This window comes from Cololabis saira, chromosome 11 (assembly GCF_033807715.1).
Source record: "Cololabis saira isolate AMF1-May2022 chromosome 11, fColSai1.1, whole genome shotgun sequence".
In the NCBI taxonomy this organism is placed as follows: Eukaryota; Metazoa; Chordata; class Actinopteri; order Beloniformes; family Belonidae; genus Cololabis; species Cololabis saira.
Window position 1 is genome coordinate 18,813,849 of NC_084597.1, and position 13,849 is coordinate 18,827,697.

At 40.1% G+C, this 13,849-nt stretch overlaps 2 protein-coding genes across 2 annotated transcripts; both read left to right on the forward strand.

Moving 5' to 3' along the window:
• The first annotated feature begins 1,858 nt into the window (after positions 1-1,858).
• LOC133455066 (proteinase-activated receptor 1-like) lies at positions 1,859-5,217 on the forward strand. The gene is made up of 2 exons (XM_061733895.1): positions 1,859-2,071; positions 3,279-5,217. The coding sequence occupies exons 1-2, from the start codon at positions 2,005-2,007 to the stop codon at positions 4,520-4,522; spliced, it is 1,311 nt and encodes a 436-aa protein (XP_061589879.1). The 5' UTR covers positions 1,859-2,004; the 3' UTR covers positions 4,523-5,217.
• A 3,432-nt stretch (positions 5,218-8,649) lies between these two features.
• On the forward strand, positions 8,650-13,327 carry LOC133454605 (proteinase-activated receptor 2-like). The gene is made up of 2 exons (XM_061733326.1): positions 8,650-8,821; positions 10,896-13,327. Exons 1-2 carry the CDS (start codon positions 8,749-8,751, stop codon positions 11,951-11,953), a joined length of 1,131 nt encoding a protein of 376 aa, XP_061589310.1. The 5' UTR covers positions 8,650-8,748; the 3' UTR covers positions 11,954-13,327.
• Positions 13,328-13,849: the final 522 nt, after the last annotated feature.

Sequence of the window (13,849 nt, forward strand, 5' to 3'; positions counted from 1 at the left end):
TTCTTTTAGACCATTGGTTATGTCTTTCCCTCTTGGCATTACATGAACACATGCCTGAATCCTGCAGATCAGGAAACTGCCAAAACGTCTATTTTTACAGACATCTGGTGATGTTCAGCTCATCAAACACTTACGTTTAGCAGACTCTGTCTACAAAATCACCTCTTAAATCCTATGGACACAGAAAGGAGGTACTTAGTATTGTCCACTTGATTTTCTTTTTGGTTTCATTATTCCCAAACAAATAATGCTACATTAAAAAAGTGTTGTGTTTATTTGTCTAAGCTTGTATTTACCTATTACTAAGATGTTCTGTCAACAGAGTTATTATAATGTAAAAAAAAGAAACAAAACTATAGACATTAGAGGAGGGGGGGACTAATCTTTGCACAAGACTGAAATAAGATATAGTAACTGTGAAAGTCCTCCAAAAAGATAGAATATGATGTGATTTACATCAACAAAAACGATGAGCCGTTTTAAAACATATAATCTTACCAGTCAGTATTTAGTCGTTGGTTTGATATGATTATATGCTTGTGACAAACAGACGAAGCACTAAAGCGTCCCAGAGATGAGCTGTTATGAGTCAGATAACTGAGTTTATGTAACACTATCTTCCCTCCTCCATCCTCTAAAAAGTGCCCTGGTGTAAGGAAAGAAGTAAAAAAAGAAGAAAAATCACTTAAAATGTTCAGAAGAAACACTGACTCAGACGTTTTTTTTTCTCTTAATTTTAAATCAAGTGAGTTGATGTAAATAAATAGAAACTCTATCCTGATTTTATGATATGTGAAGTCAACAAAAGACAAATTATTTGTATATATTTGTGCCGATGTGTTGGTTTATCCTCTGATGCTGCTCTAGCACAACTTAGCTCTTTTGCGGCTTCACTTTCAGTTAATTGTAATTTGATATAATTTTTCAAAAACCATTAAAGCTCCTCTGTGGACGGTTTAAAAGGCTCTTCATCATTATTCCAATGCTCTCACTACTCACTGGGGATTTAGGTTTCAACATTTTTCCATTTTACCGTCAGGATGAAGGTTCTGCGGTAAAAGCGTATAATTATGTGACGCTTGCATCTGCAAACATCTCGCACAGAATCTTCAACACTCTGGGTCAGCTTTGACACCCAGCAGATCCTCAGTTTGTTGTACAATTTCATGTTGTCTCTTTTTCCAGACCCCCCCCCCCCCCCCCCAAAAAAAATAAATAAAAAATAAATACAAAAAACGCTTCTCTATGCAAAATGTGTTTAAAAACATAAACAACTCCCAGTCAAACTCCTGTCCATTATGCTCAGAGGCGGTTCTAGAGTCCCTTGGGGCCCTGGGCAAATATTCACATGCGGCCCCTCTAACTAAGTAATCAACCTTATATAGTAAATAATCTGAATTGAAAAAGTGCTCATTTGTATTGTTTCAAAATAAAATATAAACAAGAGCACAATTATTTCCATCTGTGCACCTTAGTGACACATGTTCAAATTTCTTGCCGATTAATTATATAATTTAGCATTCTTAGCTTGACGGTTAAATTTAACTGCTTTAGTCTGAGAGGGTTATCATACATCTTACTTTTCCAAGTGGGCTGATCCTGGAATCATGCTTTTACTCCTGGGTATAACAAAATCTGCTGAAGACTTTAACTTTTTTTGAAAGAAAAAAGGCACATTTACAAAATGCACTATTCTTGGTTAATTTCCACGAAGACGGTCTTTGTTTTTTAGGTCGTTTGGCGCTGGCCTGCGCTTCATTAATTTGTCATTGTTCTGTGACGGGAAAGGTGACGTCAGACGAAAGGAATGCGTTCCTGCTGGCTTCTCTGGCATTGATTGGTGGAGGAGCAGCCGGACACAGCAGTGAGAGACTGATGACCCACAGCACAAGAGCAGCAGCGAGAGCCGTGGACGGGAGCGCGGAATGCTGGAGCTTCTGCGGAGATTAAAGACAAATATTTCCTTTTACCCTTAATCGTATTTGCAAGCCTTTCACTGACATAATGCCCTCGTTTTACCTGAAGTGTCTGCTGCTGATTCCGTTGTGTGCGTATGTGGAGTCGAAAAATGGTAAGAAAACTTTTTAAGACTTTCTACAAAAATTGAGAAGTTGTCAAAGTGCGTTGTAAGTGTTAAACTCTAGATACAGATGGGTCGTTTTGCGCATCAATTTGAGGCTGATTGATAATTAAAGCATCAGTTAAAGTTTTTGCACGGTTTTTTTTTTTTCAAATGTGATAAAAGTTGTTCCAACTCTTCACTTGATGGGTTTTTTATTCTGACACACCGTGATGAAGTTGATATTTTTAAAGTTTTGATTGTTAGTTGGTCAGATCAAAACATTTGAGGGTGAGTCTGGATGGAGGGGAGAGTTTTGTTTTGCTTTTCACAACGTTCATGTCATGAAAAAGATGAAACTTAAAGGGCGTTTCTAGCTTTCCAGCTGTTTCCAATCAAGTTTTTTGAGGATTTCAAACAATCTTTTAAAGTTAAATAAATTAACTTGGCTTTTTCTTCGGAGACACAAATTGAAGTTGGTTCATTGGTTTGATTAATTTAAAATCCCGAACCGCGCCTCCTTATCAGAATCTAGGATCAATACTGTGTGAGTGGTCCGGTCCAGTCCAGTCTCCTGCAGGGACACCTTGGCACGTGACGGGGCTTGGGACAGATCCAGTGAGCTACCTGCTGAAATAGTGATTTTATAAACTCAGATATTTGCATTAAAACAAATTCAAACGAAAAAGGAAGAAAACTGCAAACTTGCTAATAAAATCAAACTGGAATATATATCAGAAAATTTAAAATTCTTAACACACAAGTAAGCAAATAAAGCCCTTTAGAAATTGACTTTTTAAAGTCAGTTATCTTTAAAAAAAAAAAAAAGTAATAATAATAATAATAATAATAATAATGGTTCTAAGAATGTAGCATTATAAACTGGCAAATTTCCTACAAAAAATCTTGGAAATCTTTTCTATTCTTAATTACATTAAAAAAATCCATAAAATTGTGGATCACAAGTTAAGATGATAGAAGTATAATAAAGGGGATTTTAAGAAAAAAGAAGAAAGTTTGTTTATTTAAATCCCAAACTGATTTTAAAATTGGATGTTTTCAGTCAAGGACACTTGAGTTTGTCATTTAAAGATAAAGTGGTTGTTTTTCTCTTGATCATTTGATTGTTTAATCAGTCATCTCAGTTATTGTAGTGTAGCGATATCTGTCACTGCCGTATCTTCGCGTCCCTGACACTTTTTATTTTCTCTCCCTCCAGTCTCAGCACGGGGACGGATGTTTGTCATGTTTCCTGATCAATTCACGGATGAACCAATCCCACCGGAGTACTTCCCAGGTGATGACGATGTCAAACTGAACCGCTCTACTGGAGTCTGGAGGCGGAACATCACTCAGACCAGAATGTCGGAGGAGGCACTGCAGTTCCTTAGCGGCCCCGTGTCCACCATCCTCATACCTTCCTTCTACACTCTGGTGTGCGCCCTCAGCTTGCCCATCAACATATTTGCAGTTCTGGCCTTCGCTCGAGGGATCCAGCCCAAGAAACCGGCAGCGATCTATATGCTGAACCTGGCCTGCGCTGACATGCTCTTTGCCATGATGCTCCCCTTCAAGATCTCCTACCACTTCGAGGGAAACGACTGGAGATTTGGCTCCATCATGTGCCGTGTGGTGACCGGCGCCTTTTACTGGAACATGTACTGCACCGTTCTCCTCATCGCTTGCATCAGCGTGGACCGGCTTCTTGCCGTTGTTTACCCCATCGACTCGCTGGCGTGGAGAAGGCCGCGAAACTCGGTCATCGCCTGCGTGACCATGTGGATCCTGTCCTTCGCTGCTTCCATGCCTCTCGTCATCTCCGAGCAGACCGTCTTTGTCAGAGATCTAAACATCACCACCTGCCATGACGTCCAACAAGCGGCCAACATATTCTGGATTAAGATATACTTCATCACCCTCTGCTGCGCCCTCTTCTTCCTGCCTCTGCTCGTCACAGTGGTGTCCTACACTCGGGTCATCTGGTCGCTAAATAAAATCGCAAAAGGGCTCCAAGGAACCTCACGGAAAAGAACGAGAGCCGTGGTGATGGCTCTGACGGTGCTGGTGATATTCGTGCTGTGTTTCCTGCCCACCAACTGCCTGCTGTTGGTACACTACCTGCTGTTCAAGGACTCGATGGAGAAAGACCACGAGACCCCCGACGGATCCTACGGGCTCTACCTGGTCTTCCTGTGCTTGGGAAGTTTGAACTGCCTCCTGGATCCTCTGGTCTACTACTTTGGATCGTCTCAGTGCCAGAGACAGCTGTCCAAGCTCCTCAAGTGTCAGAAGAATGCAGGTCGCAGCAGCATCACCCACACGTCATCTGATTCATGCAGAAGCAGCTCCAGAGCAATGCTCAAATCCAAACGCACGGCGAGCTCCAAAATCAACTCCTCTGTCACCAAAATGGACTCTTCCCAAGACAACCTCAACAGCCAGTACAAGAAGCTGCTGGTGTGAGTGACTGTTACACCTGAGCAGGGTGGTTATACTGACCCTCATCTCTGGGTTTTAAAGCACAGAAACACTTCAAAAACAATGTTATTGTGAAGTTCAAGTAAATGCAAATACAGCCTTCAGTGGACATTTATCTTTGCATGAATGAAGGTCACCGAAACTTCAGCAGAAACGGCATCCAGCAACGGCCATGACTTCTGAGTGACGTAAAAGTCCAAGTAGGGAAGGAAGTTGAGATTAGATATACACAGTGGAATTTTGCATTTTATGAAGTTATACTGAGTTTTGTGGCTGTTACATTTAATGGAAGGAAACTGCTCCTTACCTTTCTCTCTTTTTTGTCTTTTTCTTTAAGGATAAGCTTCTTTTTTTTGGAACTTGTTTATTACCTGTGAACATTTGCCATTCGTGCCTTTTTATTCTTCTTTTATGTACAAGGCTTATATATTTTTTTAAGTTTATGAATACAAATTTAAGACTCTAAAATAAGATATCAAATAATATTTTAAGTCCTAAAATGTTAATGTAATTTTTAACCTGTTTCCTCAGTCACTTTTATGCTGTCATCTAGTGTTGGAAAAGGGGGACCATGACTTCAGTGGTGGAAGTAAAATGTACATACTTAAGCGCTAATACCACAACAAAATACCTTTGTTACATCTTGAAATCCTGCTGAAGTAAAACTATTGAAAATTTTACCTGCCTGCTATATTATTTATTGTAATACATAATTATTATGACTTGTGCCTTCATTTAACATTAAGACTTACTGTATTTTGAGTTTTCTTTAGGATTTTTGAGGATGATCACTTTCACAAAAGAGTTATCTTCTGGTTAAGTTTTTTTATCAGCTAATTGGTTTGTAAATTGTTGGAATTGATGAGAAATAACATCATGATAGCGTTAAGAAATGTGAAAATAACAATTCCCTACCTGCTGAATAAGTGAGTACTCTATGCATCACTGCTGCAGGCACATAAATTCCTGAGTGCTCTGCTCAAGAAACACTGCTGATATTTTATTGAAAGAAATTATTGCTTTCAGAGAAAAACTCTGGATTGGTAAGTTCATGAACTGTGAGGTAAATGTAGTGAAGAAAAAGTAAAATATTGTGCCTTAAAATGGAGTGGAGTGAAATCGGAAGCTGCATTTGTGCACCACTAGGTGGCACCGAATTACTGAAAAGGCTAAATGCTTGGTTTATAGTACCACATTTGTTTAAAGGGGTATTCAAGCACACGTTCCTACTAAATCACAGTACTTTGGGGTGAAGGAACTGACTGTTTTTTAGCGGAGCTCAATTGTTTACTAAAATAACAGAAACTTGCAAATTATTGGCTGAGCACCTCATCAAATGTGCCATGTGTCCCATATTCTATCTGCAGAGGTATAAAGCACAAATGAAGTGTTGATTTCAAGTTTTATGAGATTTAATCAAAAGATGTTTGGCTTTTTTTGTTAGGTTATTCGACATCATTAATCATATTCCCTCCTGAGATTAAAGTATTTTGAATTGAATCAGGTGTTTAAAAGTGGAAGAAAACTGGCTTGAAATAGTCCAAGTGCTATTAGATTAAATGGTCTGAAGAATTTCAACAAGACATGAAGGTGGAGAGATTGAAGAAGCCGGCTTATGTGTATTTATTTAGCACTCCACAGATGCAGCTGTGTTTTATCTCCAATTAAAGGGATTTCAATACTTACATAAATGTACATAAACACCCTTCCATCCATCCATTTTCTATACCCACTTCATCCTTTGCAGGGTCACGGGGGTCTGCTGGAGCCTATCCCACCTCATTACAGGTGAGAGGCAGGTGGCACCCTGGACAGCTCACCAGTCTATAGCAGGGCCACATATAAACAACCAGTCATCACACTCACACCTACGGGCAATTTCAAATCATCAATTAACCTAGTATGCATGTTTTTGGACTGTGGGAGGATGCTGGAGTAAAGGGAGGGAACCCACGCAAGCACGGGGAGAAGATGCAAACTCCACACAAAGACCCAGGCCTGGGAGTCGAACCGGGGACCTTCTTGCTGTGAAGCAACAGTGCTAACCAAGAAAACAGGGCCCGTATGTGATTGTCAGGGGACTCCATGAGAATCAGGTGAACAGGTACATGGATGATGACAGGGTGGACCCAAAACTTGTCTTGTCTGGGTTTAACTTTTTTAACTCGCATGGGGACAATATGAAACAAGCACCCGGCCCCATATGGGGCCCCATTTGTCAGCCCATTTATATCACAGAAGAAGATTGTTTTTGAGAGTATCAGTTATAGGAAAGATTATCCTATGATCTAGTTAGTTTCTTTCTAATCGGTGTTCAAATGTTCCTTCATTTTTTGTTATCTCCAGCTCAGTTTAAGGTTTCAGCATTAGCACTTGGGCTTCACCTATAGATCCCAGTTAGAGTCCATACAGGATCACCCTGGCCCTGTGATGGACTGGCGACCTGTCCAGGTGATAATTATTGGTGTTCTGATAACCTCTACGCACCAGCACACGTGGTCCACGTTTCTTAAGGAAATTATTGATAACCGAGCTTTGAAGTTCTGCTCAGTCTCTGCCTAGGCCAGATTATCAATATACTGAACCGGGCAGCGCCCAGGGGCACCAGCCAATGAGGGGGCACCAAATCCAATTACTAACTGGACCATGTCATATTTTGTCATTTTCTCTATATATTTGCTGGAAGAGGAGCAAACAGGTACAGCAGTAACCAATGATATAATAAAAATACATGAAAATAAGAATAATAAAATAGAAAGAATTGCGTTTGAGTGAGTGTGCTGTTCTCTACCTTCACATCAGCTCATTCAGTAGGCCTGTTTGATTGTTTAGTCATAGGCTGTAATAGTTTTGCATGTAGTCCCCAGACAGGCCATATATGATGGAAATGATGATAGTTAACATGTGGTATTAATTGGCATGTGAGTTGCATTCTGATTGGAGCATCAGTGTAGTATGATGTTTGTAGGCTAATTTCTATCTGTAGTGTTACTCTTAGTTGGTTGCTTGTCTTACATTTATTTGTAGTATGAGTGTTGAGCATGTACTTCAGCAATAGCCTACGTTCATGTAAATCTATGGTCTTTATAAGCATTGTAAATTCCCCGTTTTTTTTACCGTAAAATGTGGGAGGAGGGGGGCTAGGTTTGCCACCCGTCCCGTAAAATACGGAATTGTCCTTTATTTGAGAAAAAAATGTTGCGTCCCGTATTGAACTAATACGGGACACGATTTGTACCGTATTTTCATTAACCTTTACACCATATTCTAGTTGAATTATTGAAATAAGTTAACTTTTACACCATATTCTAGTTGAATTATTGAAATGAATTAACTTTTACACCATATTCTAGTTGAATTATTGAAATAAATTAACTTTTACACCATATTCTAGTTGAATTATTGAAATAAATTAACTTTTACACCATATTCTAGTTGAATTATTGAAATAAATTAACTTTTACACCATATTCTAGTTGAATTATTGAAATAAATTAACGTTTACACCATATTCTAGTTGAATTATTGAAATAAATTAACCTTTACACCATATTCTAGTTGAATTATTGAAATAAATTAACTTTTACACCATATTCTAGTTGAATTATTGAAATAAGTTAACTTTTACACCATATTCTAGTTGAATTATTGAAATAAATTAACTTTTACACCATATTCTTCACCTGTAACTATATTATACATCTTGGCTGATGTGGACATACATAACATAGGAGGTTAGTTCAGTTGCTATATGGTTGTCTGTCTCTACAGTCATGCAAGTTCAATGCTATTAAAGCACTTTAAACTTTAAATCAAAGCATTTTGTTTTTTCATATAAAATAAACACATTTTTATTCAGTTTAGAAGTTTTGGGGCTTTTTTTTGGCTCCTGCGCTGCTGAAATCAGGGCGTCCCTTATTTCTATTTCTGAAAGGTGGCAACCTGGGGGGCACTTCAAGTGTGGTCACCCAGGGGTACCACACTGAATTAATCCGGGTCTGGTCCCTGCTGATCCTGACACACCTCCAGAGAGCGGCCCGCTCACCTGGGGCGTGTCTTCCGCGGTGATGCATGGACACATGACTGCGCGACGTCACGCAGGTAAAAGAACCGGTTGTTTGTAGGTAACAGCAGAGACGCGGCGCAGAGACGGAGGACCACACCCACGGAGATCGTGTCTGATTCTGATATTTTAATCTAATCCAGTTGACATGAGGTGGACAACAGGGGCCTCCCCGCTGCTCCTGGTTCTGGGGCTCCTGCAGATGAGTCTGGCGGACAAAGGTGATGTGTTACCTCTGTTTATGTTTCTGTTGTCCCTTCTGGCTGATCTACCTGTCCGTGGGAAACGAGTGCGGTTGGTCACACTTTGTATTTGTGATTTCAACCCTCCTTGTCTTTATTGGATCGGTTTGAACGTACTCAAACATTTCCGGTGTAAAAGTGGATGTTGTGAAGCGACTGACTCGGGAGGAAACGATGCTAGAATGTCCACAGGCGTCAGGCCAACATTTGCATGTAGGGCACATCCGAGACATAACCGGGCTGTAAGTGGGGCCCCTTTGTGCCGGGCCTTGGCCCATGTGAATTAAATTGGGTACCACCAGACGTCCAGTCTAAGCTCATACCCAAGAGTCGAACCACTTCTGATCCAGCTTCTTGTGATGACAAATAGCAAAGAACATCTTTGAACTCTGATTGGAAAGAAACAAACATATTTCTCTGATAAACGAATCTCATCTGAAGAAGGTTCCTGTCATCTCAGATTAAATGCATTTGTTAACAGTGAAAATGTGCACCACCCTGTTTGTACCGCGGTTGAATTGGTTTGATATTGGATATTATGAATTCAACACCCATAAAACTTGTGATACCACTGATTTTGGTCAAACCACTTGTGATGTGTTCATGGTCATCTAGACTATATATCACAAAACAGTAATTATTAAAAAAAATCATATGGGATGATTTAAAAATCATATATATGGGCTGATTTAATGTGGTTTAATGAATTCAACACCCATAAAACTTGTGATACATACCACTGATTTTGGTCATATTGCTTGTGATGTGTTCATGGTCATCTAGACTATATATCACAAGAGAGTAATTATTATAAAATCATATTATGGGCTGATTTAATGACGTTTAATGAATTCAACACCCATAAAATTTGTGATACATAACACCGATTGTTTTCATTAAACCTCATTAAACAAATTATTTTACAAGCTGGCAAATTTTAATATGTACACGTACATGGGTCAATGACGTGACGCCTATATTTTCTGAAAAACAGATTTTTTTTTCAATTCAAAAAAGGTTTAAATGGATAAAAAATACCATATATATATATATGACCTACCTGTCCCACATATGGACTCACTTGAATTTTACAAAAAATACTAGTTATTTGGGATTTTGTTGTTGTTTTAAGCATCAAAATGTCATGTGGTGCGACCTCCGACCATGACTCTTGTTTTGAAAATATTTTTTGAAATCACTCTAAATGTATTTAAATCAATCTTCTGGCCTATCTGGCATGATTTCCGAAATGTCTTGTAGTGTGTAAGATTGCAACACATTTGTATTTATATTTTCATCATAATAAACAAACAAAGTTTGACTGATGTCAATTTTATGAAATATCATGTGGAGCAACCATTAAAAAAACAACCATTTTTGTATAATACTGAAAACTTGTAAAAAAAAAAAAAAAAGGAAATTAATTTATTTTAATATGAATCATGGTTGCACCACAGGTTTTTGTAAGGCTAGTGCCAATTCATCTTGACAAAAAACTCAAAAAATTGACCTGTTGAAAATCCTTATTTGTCATTGACCCACATGTACATGTGTGACTTCATTATTTAATTCGTACTGAATCAGCAAGGACCTGTGTTTTTTTTTTCTCATAAAAGAGACACAAAGTGGATGATTTAATGAAAATATGTCCCAGTCTTTTATTTTATTCAAATTCAGCGTCAGGTTAAAAGGTGCCTAATCAGACCAGCTTATAACGACAGTTTTTAAGTAACTCTCCTGTAAAATGTTCCTGGTCTACATCTATCTGGGAGAATTTTTCAGGGCTCATGCTCGGCTGAACGTCTCCCTGATAAGACACCTATCTGGCTCCTTCCAGCTCATCGCCTACGTGCCTGAACGTAACCATGTTGAGAAGATCACATGGAACCAGTCGATGGCCCTGTTTGGGTCCCATTTGTCAGTCCATTTAAACTCACCAGCCCTGTTACAAGCCAACTGATCCTAACAAAGCTTCTGATGTATCAGATGAGTGACAGCCTGATTTCAGTTTCTGATGTTTGATGGTTCTGTTTTTCATGTCATGGCTCCACAGACACCAAAGGCTTGACCGGCACAGAGACCAATGATGGCGTTTGGGTCAACTCTGTGGCCGTGCGGGTCCTGGGCAGCCGTCTCACCACCGTCTTCCTCCCTATCATCTACATCATAGTGTTTGCCGTGGGACTCCCCACCAACATTTTGGCCATCTGGGTGTTCCTCTTCCGGAGCAAGAAGAAGCACCCGTCGTCCATCTACATGGCCAACCTGGCTCTGGCCGACCTGCTTTTCATCGTCTGGGTCCCCCTGAAAATTGCGTACCACTTCAACGGCAACAACTGGATCTACGGCGAGCCGCTGTGCAAGGTGCTGGTGGCATTTTTCTACGGGAACATGTACTGCTCCATCGCCTTCATCGCCTGCATCAGTGTCCAGCGCTACTGGGCCGTGGTCCACCCGCTCTCGCAGCGTCAGAGGGACAACCGTCTGGCCATTTTGGTCTCGATCACGGTCTGGCTGGTGGTCTGGCTCGTCACCGTCCCTCTGTACCTGTACGATCAGGAAGTGAGGGTAGCAAACCTGAACATCCGGACCTGTCACGACGTCACCAGGCCTACTCAGAAAAAGATGGCAGCTGGGTACTTCCTGACGATGGGAACGGTGGGGTTCGTCGTTCCCACCGTCGTGTGCATCATATCCTATGTCCTCATGCTGAAGGCTCTCAGGAGCAGCATGGCGGATCCGTCCATCGCCAAGAAGCGCAAGAAGGCGGTGGTGTTGATCATCACTGTCCTGGTGATGTTCCTGGTCTGTTTCACGCCCAGTAACATCATGCTACTGGTGCACTACCTACTCCTGCTGAAAGGGGCCGACAACAACCTGTACGGCTTTTACATCACCACCCTGTGCTTGGCCAGTCTGAACAGCTGCCTGGACCCTTTTGTTTACTACTTCATCTCCGAGGACTTCAGGGAGCACGTGAAGAACACTTTCCTTTGCAGGAGCGAGAGGACGGTGGAGAGGATGAGGGTGTCCTTCAGCGCCCTGAAATACTCCAGGAAGACCAGCGCGTATACATCTGACACGGGGACCACGCAGAGCAGCTCGTGTTAGACGACCCGCGCTTCACGATCAATAAACTCCTCTGCCGGTGCTCGCGGATGTCAGGTTGACATCATCCCACGAAATGACCTCAAGGAAGGCCTTCACCAGGTTTTTTTTTTTTTGTAAATAAATGCAATCTTTTTTTGCTTATCAGCACAATTTTAATTGTATGTGTTTTTTTTTTTTTAATGTATTATATTCTTTAAATGTATTTTAGTAGGATGTGAATAATGTGCTTTGGTCATTTAAGTTTATTTTTTATTTTTATATGTTTTATTTCCCGGATGCTGAGATCAAATCTTTGAACTGGCAAGTTTTACGTATTGAATTTTATAAAATAAAGCAAGATTGCTTCCACGTGTACAACCATATTTCAAAGCTTTATGTTTTTGTCTCCTGAACGGTATTTTTGCCACGGTTTTTGTTCATATTCATCTCATATTTAAGGGCTCTGGAGACACGTCATTACTGGTGACGATCATTATTACCCGTGTATGACGTTAAAACTTGAGGACGTTTCTAGAGCGGCTGGAAAGTCGGCTAATGACGTCATAAAATGTCAACAGCTGCAACAGGAACAGAGTTAATAGCGTCTGCGTTAAGAGTTTCCCCTCTCTCCACCACCTACTTCAGTCAAGTGCACACTCGTCAAACCTGTTGGTCACGCGCTAAATCAATGAAGCTATTTCAGTCTCATAAATACCATCATACTGAACTCAACTGGACTGGCTGATGCTTAGACTTATTGATTGGTTCTGGCTGCTGATCCATCAATGGTGAAAAGTCTATTATGGTTTGTTTTTCTACTGTTAGTAAATTCATTATATTCACCAATCACTCGCCTTCATTTGGAGAAAATTCTCTCCTCAAAGCCTCCCGTTACAGAACATACCAGACTAAAGGCAACAGGGCAGAGCAGATTTATGTGATGACTTATTCCAACTCAAAACCACCAAAGTGGCTACAGAATTGATAATGAGACCTTGAATCAGGTTTTAAAAACCTAAAGGTCATTCACCAATTGTGATTGACGGGAGTATACTATATATACATATTCATATATAGTTCATAATGAGATGGTTTTAAACTACCGTATTTTCTGGACTATAAGCCGCACCTGCATATAACCTGCACCCACTCTATTTTTTAAAAAACAATTAAAAAAAGATATACAAGCCGCATCCGCTCTATTTAAAAAAAGAAAAAAAGATATTTAGCCGCAGATATTCATGTTGTTAGATTAGATATTTACTACATGTACAGAAGGATTTTGAACTGTAAAAAATTTACTTGTTTGTACCTAAATAGATCCTTTCCTAACAGTGTCTTTTAACACGGCAGCAACTTTGCTGATTAAAACGGGACAGAACCAAGAGAAAATAACCGGTATTTATTTATCTATTTATCTGTTTGAAATCTGCTTCTACTTCTATCTGCTAAAGAAGAAGTAGCGTATTCTTCTTTGCATTTTGTCTTAGTTTTGATTCTAATTCCGGTTAGAGCGCCCCGAGCGGTGGAAGAAAAATCCACAGAATAGCCGCACCTTTGTATAAGCCGCACGGTTGGAAACCTATGAAAAAAGTAGCGGCTTATAGTCCAGAAAATACGGTATAAGAGGTTGTTCAAATTTCATCATTTAAAAGTTGAAGACCAGATTTCTGAGATGCATTTGAAAACCGTTATGGTTCACGTGACTGGAGTGGGTCCGGTCCCACGTGAATGCTGGAGTTATTTTATTACTTCACGTGTCTGTACCACTAACACAGGCCATTTAAAACGATGGATGCTGGTTTCAGCTAAAGGGGAGCATTGTCTGATTAATTATGTGGTTTTCATGGTGTCTGATGAAGGGAAGTGTGAGATGGGACAGAATTGGAGCTTCAGTCGACATCACCTGGCCCGGAT